A 27,825-nucleotide genomic window follows, 5' to 3' on the forward strand; every position below is an offset into this window, starting at 1 on the left:
ACCTTTAGTTTTCCTCATGGTGTAGTTTTATTGTTTCTTCCACAATATTCAGATGTGCAAGAAATTTCACAAGAGAACAAGTCAGCAAGCTCATAAGGCAGCAAATTCTTCACAAGTCAACGGGCTCTTGAACCCACAAAAAGACAAGAAGTGTAAGATTATAAAATGTTAGGATGAAATTCCATCGCAATGTACTTTTTTCAAGCTCTACTGGAAATTTAACACAAATATCAGTGTTAATTACACTTTGTCATGTATGATTTGAGCTTGCTTTAAAGCTCATACACTGAAAGGAAGCCTCATTTCATGCACAAAATCTGTTGCATGCCTGGCTTCCTTAATAAATCTACAGTTGAACATTTCCAGTGCCAAAAAAAATTCAGCAAAGCTAAACTACAGGAAAATGCAAGTTAGTAAGCTTTTGCTTGATGCTTCTGAGTAATAATATAAAATCATCAAACTGATACTTAAAAATGATAAAAAGACATTGTTATCTTGATAATTTCATCTTAGTTTCAACACCAAACAGTATAGAAAGCATCCAAGTTTCTGTTACAGTTTTCTAATTTAACGTAATCGTGATGGTCAATATTTAGGATCAAAAGGTAATTGCCCCAATTCTATTTCAAGGTTTGCCATGTGTCTTCCATTAGTGCGACCATATTTATGCCATTTACCTTCCCTTTTATAAGGTTGTGGCTGAGGGTGCTTCTGCTCTTGTTTTCGATGCCTGGAGCTTTCAATATTTACCATACGTTGCTTTTTATCTGGTCGACTGAAAGCAGTAAACACATTTTTCATCCATGTTAGAGTTAAATTTATTTAAACAAGAAACAATTTTAATGTTCTTATCCATTAATCTATTATCTGAACACTGAAAAAGGATGTTAAATTAATCTGAAGTATAATCCTACTATAACCATACGAAAAAGATTCAGTGAGTTTATACTTTTATCCTATAGAAAGAAAAAATAGACAAACTGTGCTGGCAAAGAGGGGAAACACTCAATAGATAAGTAGAAATGTGACAATAAAATAATGAGATGTGTTTCCATTATTTTTCCTCCTTTCCTATAAAAATTAATCCCCCCCCCCAGGGGCTTCATTCATGAATACGTATACATCTCTTACAGAGTCTCTCTCTCTAAGCTAAGGCTTATAAACAATGTCTACATGAACAGTTCTCCATCTATATAATCAGGCTTCTGTCACTACTTAACTGAAACACTCCACAATGCCATCCATGGCCATCCAATTCCCAGCCAAGAAATCCAGTCTTTTCCGTTTTTTTGTTTTGTTTTGTTTAAGCATTTAACACTGAAATATTCCTTTTACTTGAGAACATCTTTGGATTTTCATGATGCCACTCTCTGGCCATGCATTCTCAGCCTTCTTTCTCTACAACCCCTTGGATGCTGGTGTTCCCCAGGAGTCTGATAAATACGTCCAGCCTAGACTGTCTACACACACACGGAGTCTGGGCTAGAGACAGTCATGTAACCAACAGCCAACTAATTCTCTACTTGTATGTCAACAGGTACCCTCCAAACACAATTCTCATTTCCAATTCCCCTTATGCAAAACCTTCTGGTATTCCTTAGCGTAGCTGATGTCACTAACTAGTGACCCAACCCAGAAATCTGGAAGTCATTGTTACTTTCTACTTCCCTTTCACAAGAAATACCACCGATTTTACTTACTGTATATTGTTCAGATCTGCCTCCTCCTTTCTAGTCCTGCTGCTGCCCTAGTTCAGATACCCTTCAGCTCATGTCTATACTGTTTCAAAGCCCACTTTCTAGCATCTAGCTTCACCCTTTCCAACAAACCCTTCAGGCTACTGCCCGTGACCCAAAATGCAATAAAGCAAGTCCTTCATAAAGTGAGGGTTCTTCATGCTCTGAATCTTTTCTTCTGTTCACACCCCAGCATTATCTTGCCTCCTTAAAGTAGCATGTCTTCATATCTCCAAATCTGTGCAAATGAAGTTCCCTTTGAGTGGAATATCCCACCCTATCTGCTTGGCAAGTTCTCACTTCTCCTTCAAAAGTTTGTTAAAAAGTTCAGTTCTAAGGCCACCTCACTTACGAAGCCTTCCCAAACATCTCCAGACTGAGGCCACCATATACATATGCCTCCATACCTCCACTGCATTCCTTGTACTGACCTAATTCTCCAAAAGTTTGTGAGCTCTTTGACAGCAAAAATTTTTCATTTGTTTCCTCAGGGCAGCCTCACAGTACCTTGCACTAGATATGTATTTAATGAGTAAAGACACCAAAATCAGTCTCATTATTTTATAGACACATTACATTTACTCAAAAAGATATATATATAAAACTATCTCAAAGTTAGTTACCTTTCTAAAAGGTAAAAAAATAAAGCTAACATTTGAAGATTAGGTGAGTTTCATGTTACAGAATAGAAAGCTGATATGCAATGGATACAATATTACTTTTAGAGGTTATATATAAAGCACACACATTAGAACTTCTGGCTTGCTAAGTTTGCCACTTTGATCATGCCTCTACCTTTACCAACAATAATTCTGTAATAAATGTATTAGATATCATAATTTAGTTGGTAAATGGAACAGACAAATGAAAGTAAGTGGGACACCTGAATCGTTATTCTGATTTCAAAGTGAAATCTGTATTTCTCCTCCTAGGTTCCCAAAGTGAGTAAATAAATAAAAAATTAAAGGAAAATAATTTCACTTAAAGTGATTATCTTTTCATAAAGTATAATGAAAAGAAACAAAATAGGCTAAAATAGGATTATATATCCTTAACTTATTTTTTAAGATAGAAATTAAACCATTTGCTCAAGTCAAATTGATTATATGAAATTTTCAGTTTGTAATAGATTTTAACTTAAAATTTTATCTTTCAATTTAATTTATCCTAAATTCTCAGGCAATAAAGTACTTTTACAAATAGTACTTTTGTTTACAAGAAGTACTTTTACAAATACAGCTGACCCTTGAACAACGTGGGTTTGAACTGTGTGGGTCTACTTACACATGGATATCCTTCAATAGTAAATACTTCAGTACTACATGGTCTGTGGTTGGTTGAATCCACAGATGCAGAGGAATTGCAGATACAGAGAGTCCGACTACAGGTCATATGCAGATTAACCCCCACGTTGTTTATAGGTCAACTGTACTAACAGTCTAAGAAATTTATCAAATGATACAAATGCTATCCAATATAAATGTTAAAAACTATTATAATAATAACATGGTGCTATGTAAACCGACCTGGGTCCATATGGAGGGGAAAAGGTGTGACCAAAGAAGTGTCTATACATATATCCATCCAACTTCTCAAATACTCCATCATTATCTACTTGATATTCCTTCATGTCTTTAAGATAATCTTTAACATCATTAACAAAGTCAGTGAAGAGCTTCTGATCATGTATAAAGACACCATTTAGGAAAAACTTATTGATGAAGTGATCAAGTTCTTTCCAATGATGAAAACTATCCAGTTTTTCTAATAAATACCTTTCAATTAACTGTCTAAATTCATCTATCCTTACAGGATTCAACATTTTAACATTAAAAAGGTTAATGGATTCCTGTTGAGCACATTCAAAAACACCAGAACAAGCCTTTCTGAAAGAATTATAATTTTCACCACAGTCATGCTCAGCACTGCATTTCTGTGAATGTGTATTTTTTCCAAATTCTTCAAAATGAGGCTTTTCTTTCCTTCTCTCTCTTTGCGTAGTAGGGCCTCTACTATTCTGGTTTTGTGTATGTGCCTTATACTGTGGATATAAATATTCACTAAAAACTGTTGTTGGTTTTTTAGCTGCTGCTTCTTTTGTAGCACCAAATCTTTTATTGCCTTTTTCATCAAAGATATTCTTGGTGGTGTCTTTGAAATGCCTGAAAGTGGATTTAACTGAATCTGAGAATTTTTTCAGATTTTCTTTTACAGCTTCTTTAGCCTGTTTAATTTTTTCTTTATGATGCCTCACAAACTCCTTGGTAGAATTCTTCATGGCATCAAATGTTTCCTTAACAGAACCCAAAAATGTTTCCTTTGACTTATTTTTAGCTCTGTGGTTTCCTCTGTTCCCTTTCTTTCTTCCATCAGTTTCTTGTTTTCCATTTTGATCTTTTGCTTCAACATACAGTCTTTCCCACAAGTCAGAACGCTGCTGTTCAAAGTTTAGCTTGCGCTCCAGCTCACTGAGTCTTTCCCGTAACACTTCTATTTCCTTGTTTTCAGTCACTACACTGGGAGAGTCTGGGTTGCTATATGACTGACTAGAGCTTAGCTGCTGGAGTTCCACCCTTAAAGCCATGGTTATTAGTTGTTCTCTTTCCAGTTCCCTCCTTAGCATCTTTGCTTCTGCCAACAGAGTCTCCTTTTGATTAAGGAAGCTTAGTGTTTTCAGCTTTTCTTCTTCCAAATGCTGCTTAAGTTTCTGATTTTCTGTAAATAATTCAGCACTTGTCCCTTTATCTTCCAATATCCTAATCTGTTCTCTTAGTTTCCTTAACTCTTCCTGTAATGAAGATAAGGCTTTTTCTTCCTTCTCCAGAGATATTCTTAGATACTGATTTTCTGTATCAAGGTTCTTTTTCTGAGTTTCAAAGGACATTTTCTCTGCTTCAGTATGGGTCCAACACCTTGCAAGGTTTTCCTTCAATGACTAAATTTTTTTGAAAGATAAGAAAGAAAAATGTCAAGAGCTTTAAAGGCTGAATTTAAATCTTTAAGATACAACAAATACTCCATAAATGTTTAGTGTCTATTTCCGCAGAGACTATCCTTTATGTAGTTTTTTCAATATATGAAAACTGGAAAATACAAGGTTCATATGCAGGAAAATACACAGCAAAGAGCTTCATCAAGATAAAAACACAGCACACTGGAAGAAGACAGCCTTCTATCTTTTGACTACAGGACTCCAATCTCTCCTGAGAAAGCTCCTAGAGAGAATGTAGGAAGGACTAAAGGTTCTCTGATCCTTGGGTGAGGGCGATTATCTTTTTAAAAAAAGTAAAACTACAGCTAGAGATGACTTCAGGCTTCAGAAAGTTCTGTTTATACTTACTGCACTCTTGGAAGGAAAAAAATTCCCATAATCTTAGTCCCATTTGAAAGATCTTGGTCCTATGCAAATTAACATCTCTAAGTTCAGATAAGTCATACAAGTTCTCCCATACTTTAGAGAACACATTGAATCTTGGTAACATTTACAACTAATTTCTCCAATTTCAAATAATTTTCTGAAGAGACTGTAACCAGATTAGCAATGTAACTCTGACGTCAACATTCTTGCTGAGAAATTATGTCCAGTCAGGTTTAGAGAATTTTGCTGCAGTGCTGAGTAGCCTTGAATGATCTTTCTTTCAATGCATGTATTAGTAACAAACTTTCATCAAAACAGCAAGAAAGGGGCTTCCCTGGTGGTGCAGTGGTTGAGAATCCGCTGCCAATGCAGGGGACACGGGTTCGAGCCCTGGTCAGAGAAGATCCCACATGCTGCAGAGCAACTAAGCCCGTGCGCCACAACTACTGAGCCTGCACTCTAGAGCCTGCGAGCCGCAACTACTGAAGCCCGCACGCCTAGAGCCCGTGCTCCACAACAAGAGAAGCCGCCGCAGTGGGAAGCCCGCGCACCACAACAAAGAGTAGCCCCCGCTCGCCACAACTAGAGAAAAGCCCGCGCGCAGTAACGAAGACCCAATGCAACCAAAAATAGATAAATAAATAAATAAATTTATTTAAAAAAAAAAACAGCAAGAAATTAAACAATATGCTTAAACAGGTTAATGGTTATAGCACTATCCAGTCAGTTAAAATATCTTCATAAATCAGCAAAATGATACTTCAACTTTGCTTATTTTACTACAAATATTATGACTATTCCCTTTGAATCAGACCAGAAAAATATCTGATTTACAGAGACAAAAAAGAAAAAAAAATCCTTTGAATGATGATATTTTCCACTTGAAAAATAAATATCTGAAATGGATGTTTCACTGTCTGGCTCATTAATCTACAAAGAACAAATTAAAATTTAAAATTTCCTTACAGTCATTTCATCTGCTCTCCCTGAGTGAGAGAAAACAAGTTTCATCTACCCAACAGAAATGGACTTTGGAGAATATTATGCTTACTGAAGTAAGTCAGAGAAAAACAAATACTGTATGATATCACTTATTGTGGAATCTAAAAAATAATACAAACAAGTGTATATAGCAAGACAGAAACAGATACAGAAAACAAACTAGTGGTTACCAGTGAAGAGAGGGAAGGGGAAGGGGCACATTAGGGATATGGGATTAAGAGATACAAACTACTACTATGTATAAAATAGATAAGCAACAAGGATATATCCTACAGCACAGGGAATTACAGCCATTATCTTGTAATAACTTTTAATGGAGTATAATCTATGAATTACTATCAATTAGCATGAATTACTATGCTGTACACCTGATACTAATATAATACTGTAAATCAACTATACTTCAATAATTTTTTTTTAAGTGAACTATGGAGTAGGACAGACTAATGTAACATTATCTTTAAATGCACAAGCACGGGGAGCACCACAGAATGACTGCAGGGTACAATATTCTGTATCCAGTAAACTCTAAAATCCTGAATCAAGTGACTAAGCAGATCCTGGACAGGTCTTCCATGATGATCTTTAAAATCCAAACTACATTTAACAGCTGGAGACAAGAGGTCTGCAAGAACTGACTCAGCAAATATCTATGCAGGGCGAGTCTTAGAGCCAACATCATTCTATGGAACCAGAAACCATGATGGTAAGAAGAAAATGGCTGCTTTTTTATAACATCCTCTGCTCAAGGCAGGGAAAACTACACTATTTACAGTTAACTTCAGTAGTCCCTCCCTGAAAGATATAATTCAGATGTTAAGTGGGATTCTGTCTTCCAAAGAAATACAATCATAACCCTATAAAGAATATATACATAAACTGTGAAGGAAATTTAGGGAAATGGAAGGAAAAAGGAACAGTTTACCTTTCTACCCTGAGTTTATCTGTAATCCCTACACCCTTCCTAGGCAAGAACTAGAGAGGAGACCAGGTATTTTGCTAATCCTCATAAACCCAGAATAGACAGCACAGTCCTGTTGGAGCCAGGTGAATTTCAGGTATGAAAGTGTAACATGCTTTCTCTTTCTTCATAACTGACATGAAACCAGAGAGAAAGGACTGGCTGATCATTTCCCTTGATCAAGGGTGGCTCCTAGAGAAGCTACAAACTCTCCTCTTTCTCTCTCACTGAATGAAAATGTTTTGCTTGGCTCTATAAAAATAACGTTAATAATAATAATGTTTCATAGAGAATATCAATTAAAATAATGTTAACTATAATATAGTGATTAGGAATAACATCTTTGGAGTCAGATAAACAGAATTAAATTTAGCTCTGCTGGCTGCTAGTCTTGGGAAAGTTACTTAACTTTTTTGAGCCTCTTTCCCATCCATAAAATGAAATTAATACTTGCTTAATTCACTGGGATGTGGTGAGAAACAAGAGAAATACTGTATGTGAGGTACAACAGTGCCCAGGACACAGTAAGTACTCAATCAATAATTACCAATATTATTACTGATTTACTAATCTGCACTGTAGTTGTCTCTGAATAGCATAATTATTGGCTAACACAATTTTAAAATTTTATTTCTAGTACATACCTTAAAATCTATAAACGACCCTTGTTCCTGTTGACACTGGGAAAGATAATCCTTCATATCATTCAATTCATCTTCATGTATCTTTCTGACTAACTGTTGACGCTTCTGAATCTGAATTGTGCCTAAAAATAAAAATTTTTATTAGGGATATATAACATAAATGTCAGATAATGTACCAATATTTTTAAACATACAATAAAACATTTACTTTGCATATATTTAACTGCTTAATCCAGGCAGGATCATTTTCTTCACAATATCATTTCACAGTTCTACAAAAATTCTGATTATATAAACAAAGAAGGAATAAGTAAAATCTTACAGTGTCATTCATCAAATGGTGGTATATGGATGTTAATTTATAAATCAGGCCAAGTAGGTTAATATATTTTTTACTTTAGTTAGCATACACCAGAGATATTTAAGCAGTTCACTATCCTTTTGATTAAAACAAGCCAGACCATATTACCTTACCAAACAAAAAAATTTATGTACTATTTCTGTCTTACTGTTGTATTTAAGGGCTCTCTGAGGTACATAAAGTGTTGCATTCCCTACTTCAACAGAGAAAGGAACAAACCATGGAGTCTATTCACAGGTTGTAAGTAACTAAGGAAAAATGAAGATGTCTATTTTTTCTCACTGTATTTTGCCTAAATGATATAGCACAAGCCCAAAAAGAATAGCAAGAAAAATAATTGGCTAACTATGATTACCCACCATTCTCAAAGCCAGATCTTTTAAGAACTCTGCATTAGTTAGGTCTGTACTGGAGTATCACCATCCCTATCCCAGTAATAAAGAAATCGTAAATTAACCAGGATGCTCTATATTTTCACCCTAAAAATCAAAATGTTAATTTGCCAAGACATGCTGTTCACATGCTGCTACATGCTTCATGCACGAGAAAAAAAACAACACTAAATCAAGAAGAAGGCAAAATGCATTTGGCAACCATAATATTACATCTACTGAGTGGCATACCATTATGTAAAAGACATCACAGAATTTTATAATGAAAGAATATAATTAATTGATTTCTGAAAAATTAACTTATTTCTTCAGTACATCTTGAAAACTACTAAAGAGAAAACTTCTGCCAAATTACAGACAACCGTTACCAGTTAACAGCTATGATATTGTTAGAATTCACTTCTCAAAAAAAAAAAATCACAAATTTGCATGGCAAATTTGTTTCAATATTACTCAAAAGAATCTCAGGTTTTTTGAAGTATCGAAATAAATTTATCTATAGTTCCCAAGGCAGTTGAAAACTTCTTTTTTTCAAACTGCTAACAGAATGAATTCCTTTGGCCACTGGAAAATAACTTAAAACTATGTGTTGAGATCTGAGTTTGCAGTACCATTACATAGCATATGTTTGATGACTATCAATGTGCCCTTTATCAATCAATCTCACAAATAATTAGGGTTTTTTTTCCCCTCTACATCTTCAACTGCCTAACTATGAAGTGTTACAACCCAGGGTGTAAGGCCTTCTGGTTATATCCACAAATCTGCCTACCTTAATCACATTAACCCACTGTCAGTTTTTGCTACCACTGCTGTAAGACTTCTCTTCTACAGGTGAAGAGTCTCAATCTCACCAGAGCTTGCAGCCAATATATCCAGCTGCCTGCTAGGCACAATTTTGAGGGTGTCTTCATTTAAAAAACAGAAAAAAAAAAAACTGAACTTCAGCACCTGCCCTAATTTATTCTAAAATAAAGTTGGGTAAAAACAAACCGAACTGTGCTCACCATCTATTAACTCTCTCATCTAGCAAAACTCTTCCCCTCTAACTCCCCCAACGCCAAAAGTAAAGCAGCTAACACACTTCTTGGAATTTAAAAAGTAAACCACCAATATCTCAAGCATCCAGGCTCAAAAGGTCTGTTTTCCATTGTTACTTCAGTGTCCCTTATTTCACCAACCTTCTCTCCATCCCCACCATCACGAGAACTGTCAAGGTCCTGATCACTGAATACCTGAATTACAAAACCTTCTAGTTAACTGTTCTAATTTTTCCCACATTATTTATCTTCCTGCACTTTTCCTCTAAAATTACTGCTCTCAGTTCACTCTATAAATCAAACTCTCCTACTCGGATTCCAAGATGTTTTACAATATAATAGCATCCCACATATTCCAACCTATTTTCCATTATCTCTAAATATCTTTTCTGCTATAATCCTGCCAGTCTTTTCAGTGCTCCCAAACCTAGCAAGTTTACTTCCAGATTATCAGGTTCTCCACTGCTAGAATGTTCTACTTTCCTTCCACCTAGTGTAAGTCCAGACCCAACTTAAATCCTACCATCTCTAGGGTGACTCAGTGTCATAGTTTGAGCTATGATTCTTGTCTGTGCTTCATAACTTAGCACCTAGTTATACTGTTATACTGTCTGCTGAAAAGCAGTACAGCCTATACTTAAAGCAACTCCATGAGGAAACCAAATCAACTGAACTCCGCGGTTGATTTAGAATATGGATAGTCTACAGGTAAAAGAAAGAATAAGATAGGTGCTTCATCAAGATTTTTTTAAAAATGTTTGTAAGCACTTTCAGGACCTGAAGCAGTGCCAAATACCTATAGTACATTCTTTTACTATCCTCAGTCCTTCTAGTTCTCTCTTCCTTCCAAGATAGATCGGACACTCCAAATTTATATCAGCAAGGTTGGTGAATGTTCTGAGTGATTAACTTAGTAGTTCTTGTTAAATGGTTATAAAGCAAATGACTGATTATGGAGTGCAATAGACTGACTTCACAGTGCCTGGGAAATTCAAGCTGGCTCTAAAATCAACTCAAAAGAGCTCTAAAAGTATTGAGATCGGTGCCACAATTAAGAAAAAAAAAATGTGATGTCCTTTAAAAGTGACCTTGAAAAGCTATCATTCAGGTTAAGTTTTTTTATGTTCCCAGAGCCAATCATATTACTATATGGACCTATTATTATGAAGGCTGTTCCTATTCTAAAAAGCTAATTTGAAATACTACAGGAAAATATTTATTAAATATAATTAATAAAGTAAATTCTACAAGTAACCAAAATTCTTAAATAACAGGGCAATAATTTCTCAACTTTGAAAGCACTCCTACATTGATCTTTCTACAAAATATTTAAAGGTCATGCAATTTGTAGGGTTTTAATGCAATGTGGATTAACATTAAATCACTGTCCAATTTTTTTTTTTTTAGTAAGAAAAGAAGATTAAAGTAAGACCTTCTCCTTTGTTACCTCCATGTTTACCTGCAAGGGGAAAAAACCATGCTCAAAAAAACATATTCATATATTTGCTCCAGCTAGATAATAAACAAGTTAAGTATATATTTCAAGTCAAATCTCATTACAACAAACTTCAAGGAAGGATACAAATTACAGGATCCCAGTATTAAATTCAAGCAGACATCCACCAGGAGTCTAAATACTTATTTTTATTAATATAAAGTTAAATACAAGAAGAAACACATTTTACTGACTCTGACTTTAAACAAGAATTGATTGTCTTCACTAAGTTTCTTCTAACATTACACTATATTGAATAATATATCTTTTCCACAAATCAACAAAGAGAACATATAATTCTTCAATCTTAAGGAACACATTGTTGGAAGGAACTAGCAAAACCAGATTTACCCAGAAAGCTAAACTGTGGATTATGTAGGCAAAAATCCTAAAAGTAGTTAATACAAGGCAAACTGAAATTTGTGAAGTTGACAAGATCTAAGACATTTGTTTAAAGTGTCTTTTTCAAAATTCTAATAAAGCAAAAAGAATGAATGTTCAGTTCTCAGTCTTATCTTTGTACAAATATATGCCTTAAATAAGACTCAATGGTTAGGCTCCCAAAAGAAAAATAACACCACATGGAATTCCTTCCTCTTTTCACCCAGGATACTTTTAAAGGCTTTGCATTAAGAAAATTATTAATCAATAATTAATTAATTAATAATAATTAATTAATAATAATTAATCAATGTAAATAAACACTAACAAGGATAATAGTGAGCAAAGTATAAAACAAATGAATTCTTAAGTCATGTGAATCATGGAAGTTACAACGGTCACAAAATATAATGCTTTCGTGAAACCCAAAAGTAGAAATAATGAGCACCTATTATTGTGACATTTCATATGTAACTATTTCAAGTGGAATTTAAATAATCCTCCTAATAAAGTCACAGTTAAAGCTAGTTTAACTGTGATTCTAAATTAAAATGATTTGCCTCGTAAGCATTTCAGATTTTTAATCTTCCAATATTTTCTTTAAATAAAAATATATATGAGCAATCCTTACATTTCTTAAATACTGACTCATTTCAGTGCAAATAAACAGCTTTGTGAGGCAACACTATCCCCAGTTTCCACATGAGCAAACCAAGGCTCAAACACGTACAAGCTTTCCAAGGTCATATATTTTAAGGAAGACACTGAAAACAGATCCCAGAATTCCTCACTCTTCACCAACAGTTTATATACAACAAATTTTCAAATACTTACCATAGAAATGTCCAAATCCCATGCTGATTGCAATCACCAAAGCAAGTATAACACACTTATTGAGACCACTATTGAACTGACGTTTACACGGCTCCTTAGAAGGTTCAGTTTCTTGTTCAGCAAGTAACCTTTCTTCAGATTCTGAACTAGAAACAGTCTTCTTCCTAGCACGGCGTCGTCTAAAGGCCGGACTGGGCTGATGACTGGTTTCATCGCTACTTGATTCGTCATCGCTAGGCTGAGATGAAAATACTATTTTAAAAAGAAAAATGTAGATAAATATTAAATATTTTAGAAAAGGCTTCCCAGTAAATATGATTTAGAATGCCATCCCTAACATGCCTTTTTACATACGACAGCCAAGAACAAAAACAACACAATAGAAACAAAAACTCAAGTTTTCAAGTTTATCAACATAAAGCCAAAGATTTCAACTGTGATACATAAGAAACTGTTAACTATACTCTGTGCCTTTGAGGGTCTGGTTTTGGTTGTTTTTTTTTTTTTTTAACTTCCCTTATAGTTTACACCATTAGACAGTCATTCTCATAGCCTATTAAATTTCACTGCTATTAGAGCCACAAACAAATACTATTTCTAGAAGGGAAAAAAAAAACCCTCTATCTCTTCATTTAATTTCAAATAGAGGTAATTTAAGCTCAACTGTTTAAGGAACAGAGGGAAGTATATAAGCAGTTCCTGAGACTTAAAAAAGACAACAACTACCAAAAGTTTCCTTGAGTGTACTAGTCCCTAGTTTTGTTTCCATCCTATGGGCCCAAAATCAAGGTTCAAAGCACTATAGTTTAACACAGGTTTCCAGAAGTCAGATGAGCCCTTCCCTTCGACTGCCACTCTTACTAGAAGGTTGTTAATTTTACCCTCTAGTAAATATGTCAGCATGAGGAAGTGACACAACAGCTATCTCCGATATTTAAGGACTAGTCTTGTGCTGCTCCTTTATGAAAAGAATAATAAAGAACAACAAATTGGAAAAAAAATTCCACAAGAAATCTCAAGGACTAGAAGCATATTCATTGGAAAAAACCATCTTCAGCTTTTTCAAGTGTATAATTTCTTAACATTGTTCCATATATCAATAAACTATATGCTGACACAGAAGATTAGATGACTCAGTAATAATTTCCATAGGCCAGAGAGAAGAAAAAAAAAAAAGCACTAAAAGTAAGGATAAAATGTGAACATGAATTTGATACAAAGAGCTCCAAAACAACAAACATTCATGCTTCGAAAAAGCAGAACAGTTCTTCAGAAGACAGGGTATCCATGCCACAGCAAAGCTGGTGACTTAGGTTAGACAATACTTCTAAAAGATGCATCATAGAGAATTCAGTTAACTTTCACACTTACAACAACAAACACAAAGACAGAAGGCACTACTGAATGAATGAATATTCCTAATATTTAGTGATATAGATGCCACTGAGAGATCTTTTGGTCATAACCCTTATGCCCATCATGTTTATCTGGTTATTCTTGATCACTAGTTTTTCCAAGATGTCGTCGCCTCAGCTGTGAGGTTACATTTCTTGGAAAAAGAGAAAGAAAGGAAGACTTAAACAAAGCATTACATAATACAAAGGCATTCATGATCATGGTTGGAGTACTTAAGTCAGACTTTCTGACATTATTAAGATGGGTAAATATAAAAACAAACCATTTGTCAAAATTTCTTAAATTTTCAATTCTACATTAACTTATTGCCTTCATTATACAGTCTAAGTAAACAAACCAGCCTAACCCACATGAACAAATTCGCATCCTTATCTAATGCTTCCATCTTTTTTAACCCATACGTATGATAGCTGAAGTATTTTGATTTTTAAACTTCTTTTAAAGCATAATTTGGCACACAGTCCAAGATGCAAGCAATGCAAAGGCATGCAATAAGCTTAGTCAGCTTTATTACAAGATCAATTTTGAACACCTGTTCAGAGTATCACAGATTACAACAGATATCTTCAAAGCACTAAGTAAATTGTAAATGTGACTAGGCACACTCAGCTCTAGAAAAGCTGATCAGATTTAGTCACACCACCTTGGAAAGCGAGTTGGCTAGGAACATGGTGTTTCAGCTGATCATCCCATCCCCTTATGCATTCAGGAATCTTCCACAGCTTCTCCCACCACCTTTCTTTTGTGAATAAACAGGAAAAAAGATGTATAAAGCTTTATTATAAAGAATAAAAAGGAAAAAGAGAATTGAAAAACACTTGTTTTAATTATCACTTAACATTATCACTTGTACTCCATCAAAATCTAATAATCATGCCTTTTTAAAAAACATATATACAAAAAAAAAAAAAAATATATATATATATATATACACAATACAAACTTTTCTACAGCTACCAACTCTGGTTCCTTAGGGGAGGAGAGGGTCATATGGAGGGAGTGGGAAATGTTCTTAAATCAACAAAAAGACTATTGCCATAGAATCTAATTTATAAAAAGAAAAAAATGAAGTTGAAATCCTATAAAGACGGAGAAGAAAGGGAAAGGAAAAAAAAAATAAGAAGAAGAAATAGGTAGCAGGAAATTAACCAACCAAGAAAAATACGGGCTAAGGGAAGAGAACAAAAACTCTTGATAATTGATGTATATCTATTTTCAACATAGTCCAAAATCATTTTTGATTATTTTTTAACATTTTCTTTATTGAAATAATTAACTCCCTTGGGAGGGACAGCAATGGATAAAAATACACCTAAAAAAATACTCTGCTTAACTGAATCTATAAAATTCCCAAGAAGTCCAAGTTCAGAACGGAAATTAAAAACTAGATTAATGTGCTCTGAAGTACTGAAGTTCCTGGAAAAAAAATCAACAGTGTGTGGCATCATTTCTTAAATGTCTGCTTGGACTCTTCTGCAATGCTCCTGTCTTCAATTTGACTACACATTCTGGCCCACAAATATTTTTAAATTAAACCAGCTTCTGGTTTAACCTCTGCTTGAATTTTATTAGCTTAAATTAGAATAAGAAAAATTCCACTGTCTGATTCTGGCAAGTTAAACAAAGAATGGTAAAATCTAAGAAAATGATCTGAAATAAATACTACACGTTCCTGTTTTTGTATCAAATTAGGAAACTCTTATTACCACTAGCAATGTCCCAGGTATCTCTCACATAATTCACCCTGAATTACAATTGGGGGTTAAAAAACGTGGGTTAATTATAGATTTCTTTCCTAGATTTTCTGTCACTTTGTGTCTAAGTATTTATACTACCCTGAAAGATGTTATATATGTCCCTAAAACTGAGCCAAAGAATTGTAGAGGGAATTAGCTCAGTAACTCACATTTTACCTCCAAATGATTCTGTCTGAACAATAGGCATTCACTGCATTAAGAATGTGACTTACAATAGGTACATTTTCATAACTCAATCTAAAGTGAAAGATCCAAAGTTCAGGGGCTTTAGGATGCTGCTGTTTTGCCAGTTCCTTAAACCCTGTTTGGCACATGGTAGCACACAATAAATGTTTGTTGACTGACTAATAATTAAATGGATCTGGAAGGCTTCAATAAAAAGTTTCTTTTACTATTTCTATAATATAAAATTTGTACCACTGTAACTAAAAATCTTATTAACACTGTCCTACTTTTTTAGGTATAATGGCTCAATCTCCCTCTCCTAAAGACCTAAAAATTGTCAAATGCATTTTGGAGTGTTTGAGACATTAACAAATCTCCTTGAAGCTATTTTTTCTCTTCTTTCAATGATAAAAGATGGTATTTATTGGACTACTGTGCTCTAGGCCCTAGGTCTAGGAAAACACTAGATATAAGAGTAGATTTTACAAAAAATTTTCACGAGTTTTACCCAAACATATTCAAAACTTGAAATTCAGGGTCAGAAAACAAGCCATTATATAAAATGTGGTCACAAGAGTCCTAAGTCTCCTATCAGCGTATCCGTTATGTAGTTCTTACCAGTTTCTGGCTGACAAAACGTGTACTGGCTGCTAGAGGAAGAGCCCATGTTAAAGTCTTCTGGACTCTCTGCTTCTTTAACAATTATTGTTTCTTCTTGATTCCCAGTTTCTTCTAACTTAGGTGGCTCAAGTGTAACAATATCAGAATCATCACTGACAGTTCCAAAATAGAGATTGTCATCAGGTAACTTTTCTTCCTCTCCCTGAAGAATAATAATTTTAGAGACAAATTCAACAATTATTTATGGGCCTTGTATTTTCTAGGCAGTTCAAAGTATATAATGGTACTTAAGTAGTTTGGTGATTGAGTTTAAAATAAGTCCTGCCCAACAGGAAAGGATTACGCAATAGTAGGTTCATCCTAGGGAATTCCCTGGCAGTCCAGTGGTTAGGTCTCTGCACGTTCACTGCCAGGGGCTCAGGTTCAATCCCTGGTCAGGGAACTAGGATCTCACAAGCCGTGTGGCACAGCCCAAAAACAAAAACAAAAACAAATAGTAGGCTTATCTTTCAGTCTGAAAATACCATCAAACCTATTGGCAACTCTCCCTTTCAGAATTAAATCAAACTGCTGTCTACCATTCATTCGTGGGCTGCAGAAGCTGAGAAACAAACCCACCTTTCCAACCCAATGTCCACAAAAAGGAGAGATCTGTTTCTCACCAGTTCTACAGGTTTATTTGGGCATAACTCTGCGGTCAGGGAGCCCATAAAAGACTGATTAAATTTTCCTGATAAACTTCAAAAGCTATGTAATGTAAAGATCATCCAGCTATCTAGTTTTATCTGGAAGTCAAGTAAAACGCCAAAGGACAAGGTTTGTTCTCAAATTTTAAAACTAACCTTCATTTTAGATATGAAGCCTTAATTTCTCAATATAATTCAAGAAAGCAACATATTTCCAAAGAAAATACTAGAGGTGAAATGAATAGATCTTTAACACATTACCAAGAAATCGCTGTTCTAAATTAAAAGATAGCTCACTTAATTAGGAGTTAAATGGAAGCTAACTTTAATCTTAAAACTGACCAACCTGCAGAATCCCAAATTTTTCAACAAAAGATATTTATAATTCAAATAGGAACAGAACGCACAAATAGAAATGGAAGCTTTAATTAGTATTCTCTAATAAATACTGTTTATCATATATCCACATAGTAAAACACAAGGTTACCTCAAGTGCTGACTTCATTTCCTCCAAAGCTGGATAAGTAGTTCCTCCCATTAACACTGTGCCATTCTGGCTGCTCTCTGACATAAAGCAAAGATCAATTTAATTACACTTCATTGACTTTTTTTGTCTGCATATATTATAATATAGGCAGATAAAATCTATTCCTAATTTTTAAAGTGGATCTAATGAAATGCCACATGTAATTATAACAGTCACTCTATTGTTACTAAAAAGATCTCTGTATTTCAAATATAACTATTTGAAATTGTCAGGGGATAATTTTAGGTACTGAACTGAACTCATTTAAAAATCTACTGAAAACCATAATCCCTAAATAAACAATCTCTACATTACAATTCCAAAGTACTTAAGCCAAGGTGTTTGTAAAAACCTGTTAATATGGAAAACTGATTCTCAGATAATTGACGGAACATTTCCTGAATTCTTAGTTTATTCATAATTCTTAAACGTACCACTATTCTAATGACTGTCAATGCCTAGTAACACAAGAATCAAAACTATGGCTTCAAATTACAAATCTTTACAATAAAAAATAGACTATAAAAAACAAGGCCTCAAAAGAACATAGAAAAACAAGATAATGTCACCATAGCAGATGCAGATATATTTTATAAGAAACTCTCAAAAAACAATGTACAAATTAGAGTTTATAATGTCATATTTTTAATGAAAAAGGCTATAAAATGTTAATAGAAGCTGAAAATATTAAAACGGTATACAATAAGCATCAGGTTTTATGCATAGCAAAGTATATGCATTGTTGGTATAATGTTACCTCCAGATAAAAAGAATTATAGATCGCTTTGATTTTTTTTGCTCATCATTTGTTTTTCTATCATAAATGTGTATTTCTCATGTAATTTAACCCCTCCAAAATAACAAAGGGAAAAACACCCAAACATCACTTGTGTGTGTTATATAGCTCCTAACAGAATATTAATTTGGAGATAAGACTCCGCAACGAAGGTGGACTTGGGTCCAAGGACGCCTGAGGAAGTATGTAAATTTTTTTTTACGTATCTAAATATATGCATTTCTTGGGAGAGACTATCCACAGCTTTCAGATTCTCAAAGAGATCTCTGACCCATCAAAGATGAGAATCACTGTTCAAATGAGAATAGCAATCAACACATAAGCTGAAAACAAGATTAACAGTTATAATCCTTTATATTTCTGGCCTTGACACATGCACTTTATTCTCCTGATGGAGAAATGTTCTGTTTACATTTTAATGCAATTTTTAAAGGAAAATTTAAGAAGTAATTTTTAAATATGAAGATGTATTAATTATTTGGGTTTCTTAATCCTCTATATAATTAATATGGGCATCAAATCCCACAGAAGAATATATAACATCAATGCAATACAGTAGTTAAATGCCATTTACCACCTACAACCAAAGGTACTCTGAAGTGTGGTAACTGGAGAAGAGTTTAGTAAATCCTTTGTGTGAATAAATAATTTTGTATATCACTAGTCTTAATCAAGGTTAAAAATATTTAGTCACTGTTTACACTAGCAGTATCAAAGAGTCATATGGAGGCCCAAGTATGTACTATAGCTACAAACAAACAAATCCCCTGGGCAATTTGGTGCCACTGGGTTCTTTAGGCCTGCCCACCTAATCCACACGAAAATTCTAGTCTTTCAGTGTGACCTGATGATTTAGACTAGCCAGACAGGCTGCCCACCTAGAAAGAAGGCAAGATTCGTAATGTTGCTCACATATCCTATTAAAAAAAAAAGAAAAATCAGACTTCTTTAAACTTACCTCCCTGCTCTAACTGCAATACTTGTAGCTCCTCTTGTGATAAAGATGAACATTCTGGGGTGAGCTCACAGCTGTCATTGGCTGCACCATGTTCAGAATTCACCATCTCTATATCAGACCCCTAGATAAAAAGTGTTAATCAGTTATTTGTCTATCAGCTGCCGAAAGCTAGATGTGACTACATGTAGATGCTTCCATTTTTAAAAGTCCCAGATGCTGCTATACTCCAAAGGGAACAGTATCTATTCCTTTTTTTTTTTTAATTTAAATTTTTTTAAATTTTTGGTTGCGTTGGGTCTTGTTGCTGCGCATGGGCCTTCTCTAGTTGTAGCGAGCGGGGGCTACTCTTCGTTGCAGCGCATGGGCTTCTCATTGCGGCAGCTTCTCTTGTTGCGGAGCACGGGTTCTAGGGGCACAGGCTTCAGTAGTTGTGGTGCACGGGCTTAGGTGCTCCACGGCATGTGGGATCTTCCCGGACCAGGAATCGAACCCATGTCCCCTGCATTGGAAGGCGGATTCTTAACCACTGCACCACCAGGGAAGTCCAGTATCTATTCCTTTTGTTCAATTTAGTCCATAAAACCTACAGCAGGGGAGCCATAGGTTTAGATTCTAAAAGAAGTCAGTCCTGGGACTTCCCTGGTGGCACAGTGGTTAAGAATCCTGCCAATGCACGGGACACGGGTTCGAGCCCTGGTCCAGAAAGATCCAACATGCCGCAGAGCAACTAAGCCCATGCGCCACAACTACTGAGCCCGCATGCTGAAACTACTAAAGCCCGCGTGCCTAGAGCCCGTACTCTGCAACAAGAGAAGCCACCACAATGAGAAGCCGCGCACTATAATGAAGAGTAGCCCCTGCTCACAGCAACGAAAGACCCAACGCAGCCAAAAATAAATAAATCTTAAAAAAATAAAATTTTTTAAACTCTCAAAAAAAATAAAAGTCAGTCTAAAAGTCAAACACTCTAAGCCCAAGCAATAAATCTGAATCCCAGAGGATAAGTTTCTAAATTTAGCTATTTCTATGAATTTGCTTCTACTCAACACTTATGGAACTACTCTAGGCAAGGCATTTTGCTAGTGTCACAGGGTATGAAAAATTGAAATCTAAAATTCAGATTTATAGCCTATTCAGAGAAACAGCCACAAGCAAATAACTACTTATTATTGCAACATATGACTAAAAAGGTTTAAGGGCAAGGATTAAAATTAACCTATTAGATTAATGGAGTAAACTTTCCTTATAAAATTTCAGACTGTTCTTTTATTCTTCCAAGGTTTTCCTTCTTACTTTGATGTCAGACTGTCTTTTCTTTAGTAAAAGTGGATCTTAACAGGGTTTTTTTCTCATCTTAATTGGCAAAATAAGTTATCCACTAATGATTCTGTCTCTCTCCAGGCCCCTCCCTCAATTTTCCTATAATTTAGTAATCCATGAAATCAAAAGGTCTGAGTTCTCCTGATATACATAACTCACAACAGCAAAAACTAAGAGACGTCATTAAAGCAGTGGGTTTGAGTTGAGTCCTAAAGAGAATTCTGAATATAAGACTTTGGGATTGCCTAAAGTGGCAGGAGAATGGTAGTAACAGACACAAGGTTCGGGTTGAACTGTGAGTCACTGGGGAGACCAGATCTGGCCTAATCAGAATGGTAGTGATGGTAAAGGAAAAGGAAATACATGTAAGAGACATTAGCAAGAAAGAGTAGTGCCTGATAACAAGATATGGAAGGAAGAAGGATAAAGGTACAAATATGATCAACTCTGTGACAGGTATCTCTAATACAGAACGCCCAAATGACACACTTGGCTAAATGCCAGAAAAGTTTGCTATCTTGCTTCATACTGCAGACTCCCACAGCTGCCTTACTTCTATACTGTTAATTATCCTTGAAGGAGAAATTGTTACTATGAGAGTTGATCTAAGCTTTGGAGAAAACAGATTAAAAATAGAAAAGTCACTTATTAAAAAAAAGAAGAAAGAAGAAAAAGAAACCACATTAATTTCAACTGGTACAGCTGCTAATAAATTTTAAAACTTTCTTGCAGAAACTTTGGTTAATGTTGTTTTCTAGAAGTCATGACTAACCAATTGTCTAAATATTAAATTATCAAAGGAATTGTAAAAAATACTGTTTAAAATTTTTATTGATGAAGGAAAATAAGTGAGGCTTGAGTCTAAAAATAAACAGGAAAATTATAGATAAATCCATTAACACTTTAAATAGGTATAGTTTTTATCTTATTGCTTCTATACATCACTATTTTATGATTTTTCTGTAATTAACATATATTACCAGTGTGAGAAAATAAATTACTGTTTATTATGTACTAGTTATGTAACATCATATTTCTATAATCAAATTCATTTTGTAATAGAGTTCTAGCCATAGTCCTTTTTCCATCAAGTTCTGAAATGATAATATAATGTAACGTAACATAACATGGGTAGAACCCATGTTCTCCATGCTCCTTGGTCTGTTTAAATGCAGGCTCTGATGTTTTCTAGTTACATAATCTTGGCCAAATTACTGAATCTCCATAAGCTTTGGTCTTCTCAACTATGAAATGAGAATGAAAACAATCTGTACCACAGAGGGTTGTTTAAAATTATGAGAACATAAGTAAAGCACAGGACCTGACCAATAATAAGCCCTCAGTAAATACCTGCCTCATGTCTCAAAGCTGAGGAAAGCAATGTCCAATAACATGCTGGCTCGTGAAGAGTTTTCAGCAGTGAAGTGAAATGTAGGTGGGAAAAGCTATAGACAATGGAACCTTATGCTTAAATGTAAAAAACTAATGGCCTTCAAAGAACCCAGTTTACATCACTGTTAACACTGTAATATTACAAACTGCCTTATAAAAAGTATTAAGTAGCATACCTCATGATTGATGACAGTCCAACCACAAGATGAATCACTGTCACTGGAATTTTCAGACATTTTCCAGGTCTACAAATACAAAAACATATTGATATGCGGGACACATTTTTAAAAATTCTATAGGAAGTACAATATGTGACCCAAGTACAAAAAGTGGCTTACTGCCTTCCAGGTGAAACTGAGACAACCCACCCACAGATTTACCAGACAGGATATGCTTGCATATCTATATGAACAAATACAACCAAACTTTATGACAAGGAGATCCTCCTGAGCCGAAACAGTCTAGACGGTCGTACTGTGGAATGAAGAGGCAAGCTGGATCTGAAAGAAAATGTAGGATTTGGCCAGGCAGAAACAAAGGTAAATGAGAACAATCTGACTCTGAGCAAGTCAACTGTTGAGGGAATGACAAATGGGGAACAGTCAGCCAGAGTAAAAGCCTATGTTTTCAATGAACAGTATGGTGTGAAAATCATGGCTGAAGAAACCAAGTGGGGGAAAGAGAAGAGTTCCAAGGCCCAGCAAAATGAAATCTACTGTTGTCAACATGAAGCAATTAATATTTTCAAGCAGGGAAGGCATGTGATCAAATGGTTTTTAGGAAAATAACCATGTTGGTAACACTTCAGTTACATTAAAACAGGGGAAGAAAAAGACCAGAAGTTGGTTAGAAACTTGTGGCCACTGGCAATAACCTAGATAGACTCAAGTCCTAAACCAGCACACATTGGTCACTCCACCTGGTTTGTTCTACCCTTTCTATCTGAAACTCCTATTTAAACTTCAAAATTAAGCTCATTAAAGTAAATGGCATCTTGCTGACTTTGTTCCATACATAGGTCTTATAAATGCTTCTATTATGGCACATATACTGAGAACCCATTATATCCAAGTTGATGGTTAGTGTTCTAACAGAACTCTACTGCAGACAATTTAATATGGAACCAGTGCACAAATGAAAACAGGGCAAAAAATATAGATCTGGACCATCCATTAGTGATTCTGGAAACTCTTGTAAATTAATATTTTAAAAAGAGAAGATACAGAGAGGTGGCTGGTCACTGATAGTACAAAATAAAAGCATGTTTTCAGACAAATTATTCAAAATCTAAAATAAGACATAAAGACGACAGTGTGACTTTTAATGTCACTCGAGACAGAACATTTCACAATAAGTTCACCTGAGGTCATTTGATTGTTTGATTTCCCATTTACAACTAATTAGGGCCCAGGCAGTTTCTAAATTTAGAGGTAAATTTGTAAAAAAAAAAAAAAAAAAACAAAAAACTATTACAGTGAAATGCACCTTTTCTGTCCAGTAGAGAATACTATCCCAAAGGCTAGGCCTAAATACCCTCCCTATAGGATATTAACCAATTTTATATCTTAGCAATTTTATTTCACCATTCCTTATTAAACTAACTACATAAAGCCCAATTTCTCATTGAACCAGTTTCCGTGAGTTAAAAAAAAAACTTTGATGTTACTATTTGTATTTTAATTATTTTATAACAGTTTGAAAGTTGTGGGTTAACGTATTAGACTGCACAAAGACTGAGCAGTTAACTTTGCAGGAAGAAAGGAAAATGGTCAAAGCAGGCTTTATAAATGAGGTTGTAATGTTTTTAGACATGCTGGACAGCATGTTTTTTAACTGAATTAGTTGCCAAAATTTTAAAATTGAGAGCTATCACAAAAAAATAAAGTTCTGGTTCCTTATTACCAAGAAAAAAAAATATGACGACACTGGAAGGATTTCCCAAGAGATAATGGGAAAAGCACTACAAAAATAAAGGCAGAAAAAATTAAAGAATATGAAACTTCTAAGAAATGCAATTAATTTAGCATGAGTGAAGTATTAAAAGAAGACATCTGAAAATCAGAATCTTTCAAAGGGCACATATTAAAATGGGGAAACAACTAAAGGGCCCTAGACCTGTGGGATACAAAGAATCAATGCAATGTTCCATGAAAAAGATGAGCACCTAAATTTAACCAGTATTGACGAGGGGGAGAGGGTAAATAGGATGGGGAGGGGTTAGGAGAGATTTGAGAAGACAGACACGAAAGATTTTTAAAGGACTGAATAACCAAGAAGAATAACAAAGAATAGAAAAGAGAAAGTGTAGTATATTTTGGTTTAAGTGACTTGGTATTTGGAAAAACCATTTATATGGAACAAGTAGGTAGGGCTTTACGATTAAGAAAATTGGCCTAGGACTTCCCTGGTGGCACAGTGGTTAAGAATCCACCTGCCACTGCAGGGTACACGGGTTCGAGCCCTGGTCCAGGAAGATCCCACATGCCACAGAGCAACTAAGCTTGTGCGCCATGATTACTGAGCCTGTACTCTAGAGTCTGCGAGCCACAACTACTGAGCCCCACGAGCCTAGAGCCCGTGCTCCACAACAAGAGAAGCCACCACAGTGAGAAGCCCACACACCGCAATGAAGAGTAGCCCCCACTCGCTGCAACCAGAGAAGGCCTGCACGCCGCAACAAGACCCAAAGCAGTCAAAAGTAAATAAATAATTTTTTTTTTAAAAAAAGGAAAATTGGCCTAAAAAAAAGCAATCATTCTTCACCATGTGAAAGCTCCTCTTCCCTTTGCAAACCCCCAGTTCCTAACCTCCTCTAGCAGCCCACATTCTCACTGCTGCTCCAGCTCACCCCAAGACTTACATAACCTTCCAAAACTCCTGGGATACAAGACGTGATCAGGGATATTTAATGGGTATATATCTCCTACCCTTATCTAGGTAATTTCCATTTAAACAGTTCTTTTAAATAGATAGTCCCCAGCTTTTGTTTTCCAATCAAGAACTCTAATTGCTCTGGCGATAAAGACAAGATTTCAAAAGAAAGTTACATACATTGCTAAACTGGGACTTTATCATATTTGAATTTCTCAAATCAAGGAGCCCACTTTAATCGGATCCCAGTTTAATTCTTTGTTTACTTGCCCTGGAGGAAGAACAGCTTGACATCTAGCCCAAATGAGGAAAAAAAGATTCCCCTACTGGCCATAACACCACAGTAAGAGTTTGGTAAGCAAAATTCACAGCCCTACTAAAGAACCCTCTTAATTCAGGTGTTTTCAAAATGTTGGGTGCACTGAAATTAAATCAAAATTTTAAAAAGTAAATTTCTGAGTCCCATCCTAGACACATTGACTCTGAAAGCTGCCTCTGTATTTGAACTTCCCCACTATAGCCAGTTATCTTCCTAAAATGGTAATATTTTGTCATTCCTTAAAAATGTTAAGATTTTCATACTGTCTTCAGGATAATGCCCACAGGCCTTAAATATCAAGTGTTTTGTCTCTAGCATCTCATCCTCTCTCCCTCCATCCCCTCCCTCTCCACTCCACCTTTTCAATTCCGATAAAAAGCTTAGCTTTCTCTTAATTCAGGGGCTTTGCATATTCTGATCTCAGTTCCTCACCTCCTTACTTCTACCCAAACTCCTGTGCCCACTCTTCTATCTCAGCTAACGCATCACTTTGTGAACCATTCCCTGACCCCATCCCTAAAGACTAGTATATTCCCTAATCTACTACTTAAAATAGAACACTGTGCTGTAATTGCTTGTTTACTTGACTGGTAACACCTATTAAGCACTCAATAAAGAAAAAAGGTAAACATTTCTGGGTGATGATGCAATTAGTGACACACTTCTAAATTGTTCCTCAAGGAACTCAGAATTCTGGAGGAATCCATGAGGTTCCTCTTCCTCTCCCCATTATTTTGACCAAAGGTAAATGCAAAAACCTGTTCCATTTTGAGGGCTTTACTAATAATAACTTAGAAATAAGCAGAGTTTATGGGAAAGTTACAAAGGCATAAAAAATCATACAAAGTTATAAAGCTAAGGGTACTTTACGAAGATGATAAACTTGAAGCCCTTTTCTAGACTCAGGCTTCGTTTTATTCCTCGGGGTAGCTTCTTTACCCCAATCTCCAGTCATATATTTCCCCATTGCTTTTTGGATGATCACTAGTAGGTTTCTCAGGCCTTTCAAATAAAGCATCTACAAAACTAAGATCATCTTCCTGCTGCTCTTCCCGTTTCTAACATCTCAGAGAATAGCATCAGCCAAAAATAATCTGGCTGCAAGCAAAACCCACCAAACATCAGGTCAAAAATCCTAGATTTAGGATAACTACATTTGGGATAACTAAAACTTGCCTTGACCCAAAAATCCAATCAGATCTAAATCCTTATCCACTTCCTATCCCAACTTCATCATTTCCCACTTCTATTACAGTGACAGCTCTCTAAGAGATCTCTGCCTGCAGTTTCAAATTCCCCTCCAGTCACTCCTTCCCAACGCTGTCCCTACTCTGTTTATCCTAACACATAAATCTGATCACTTAATCACTTAAAATTGGTCTCCAGTGCCTTCAAGATAAACTCCAAAATCCTATAATAATAGCCTCTAGAACAGAGACAAATCATTTAAATTGATTCTCACTTCCTAAGAAATCCTATGGAACATTTCTTCACAACATGTAAGATTTTATTCATAGAACTCTATGGAAGAGAATTTGACACTAAGCATTACAAACATACGGTTTCCACATAGAATATAGCACATATTAGTCATATTAGGATGTAAATTTATTACATGGATGTTCGTATCTCATTTATGAAGTTACTTAAGGTAGAAGGATTATACTACACTAGTATAATCACACTCTCCAGCAGATGGGCCTATAGTTAGTATCATTTTTAATTCATTCCTTTATCCATCTGTTCATTCAATATTTATTGAGTTCTTAGCACATGCAAGATACTGAAAATATACCAATGTACAAAACAAATAAGAGTCTTGCCTTCCTGGAGCTTAAATTCTGTCAGTAATTGACTAGGTTGAACTTCATCTGAGCCCTGTGCTCCAGCAAAGCAAGGAAGGTTGAGAAATTTCCCCATCCTGTTTTGTGTTCTGACAGATAGCTAACTGCAAAGGACCAACCTGCCCTCAAAAAATCCCAGGTAAGACTCACTTCCACCCATCCTGAGTCCCTTGTTTACTTGCCTCTATAAGACTCCTCGGTTCATTAATGAGACATTCCTATTGCAATAGTCTGAATTAAACTCATCTCAATTTTCTGGGACTTCCCTGGCGGTCCAGTGGTTAAGACTCCATGCTTCCATGTAAGGGGCATGGGTTCGATCCCTGGTTGGGGAGCTAAGATCCCACATGCCGCATGGCGTGGCCAAAGGAAAAAAAAAATCATCTCAATTTTCCTATGCACTTCATCTTTCACACTGGAGTCATCCAATAAACAACATTACCTGGTAGAATACACTGTGTATTTGATGGTATATTTCCTACTACAGAGAAAGCATGGGAAAAGAGAATAGAAAATGCTGGGTTGGAGAGGCTTAATTTCAAAAAGGATGATCAATGAACGCTTCCTTAAGAAGGTATATTTGAGCAAAGACTTGAATGAGCGAGTGAATCATCGTGCAGTTAACTGGGTAAAGAGTGTTTCAGACCAAAGGAACAGTAGGTACAAAGTTGGAACCAAGCCCATATCTATGAGAAACAGCAAGGAGGCCTGTGTGGTTGGAGAGGAGTGGGCTACCAGGAAAGTGGGAAGAGATGAGGACAGAGAGATAATGGAGTGGGAGAGAAATGAGGTAGGGCCTTACAGATCCTAAGACTTTTTACTCTGAGTGAAACTAAAAGTCACAGAAGAATTTTGAGGAAAGGAATAGAAAGATCACACTGGCTGCCCTACTGAGACAGTACTGTGAGGGGGCAAAGGCAGAAGCAGGAAGACCATTTGCAAAGCTACTG

At 35.5% G+C, this 27,825-nt stretch overlaps 1 protein-coding gene across 3 annotated transcripts in view; it reads right to left on the reverse strand.

Moving 5' to 3' along the window:
* Positions 1-3: 3 nt before the first annotated feature.
* Positions 4-27,825, reverse strand: part of CCPG1 (cell cycle progression 1) — a 38,258-nt gene continuing 10,436 nt past the window's right edge. For 2 of the 3 annotated variants that reach the window (XM_068551855.1, XM_068551847.1), the window contains exons 2-10: positions 22,018-22,086; positions 19,130-19,250; positions 17,337-17,413; positions 16,161-16,365; positions 14,264-14,359; positions 12,205-12,456; positions 7,702-7,823; positions 3,263-4,671; positions 4-775 (exon numbers count right to left, since the gene is read on the reverse strand). In XM_068551855.1, coding sequence (XP_068407956.1) covers positions 586-775; positions 3,263-4,671; positions 7,702-7,823; positions 12,205-12,456; positions 14,264-14,359; positions 16,161-16,365; positions 17,337-17,413; positions 19,130-19,250; positions 22,018-22,077 — 2,532 coding nt within the window. In that variant the 5' untranslated portion in view covers positions 22,078-22,086 and the 3' untranslated portion in view covers positions 4-585. The remainder of the gene's footprint in view (positions 776-3,262; positions 4,672-7,701; positions 7,824-12,204; positions 12,457-14,263; positions 14,360-16,160; positions 16,366-17,336; positions 17,414-19,129; positions 19,251-22,017; positions 22,087-27,825) is intronic. The other variant, XM_068551865.1, reaches the window with a different exon arrangement.

Source organism: Eschrichtius robustus, chromosome 1 (genome assembly GCF_028021215.1).
Source record: "Eschrichtius robustus isolate mEscRob2 chromosome 1, mEscRob2.pri, whole genome shotgun sequence".
In the NCBI taxonomy this organism is placed as follows: Eukaryota; Metazoa; Chordata; class Mammalia; order Artiodactyla; family Eschrichtiidae; genus Eschrichtius; species Eschrichtius robustus.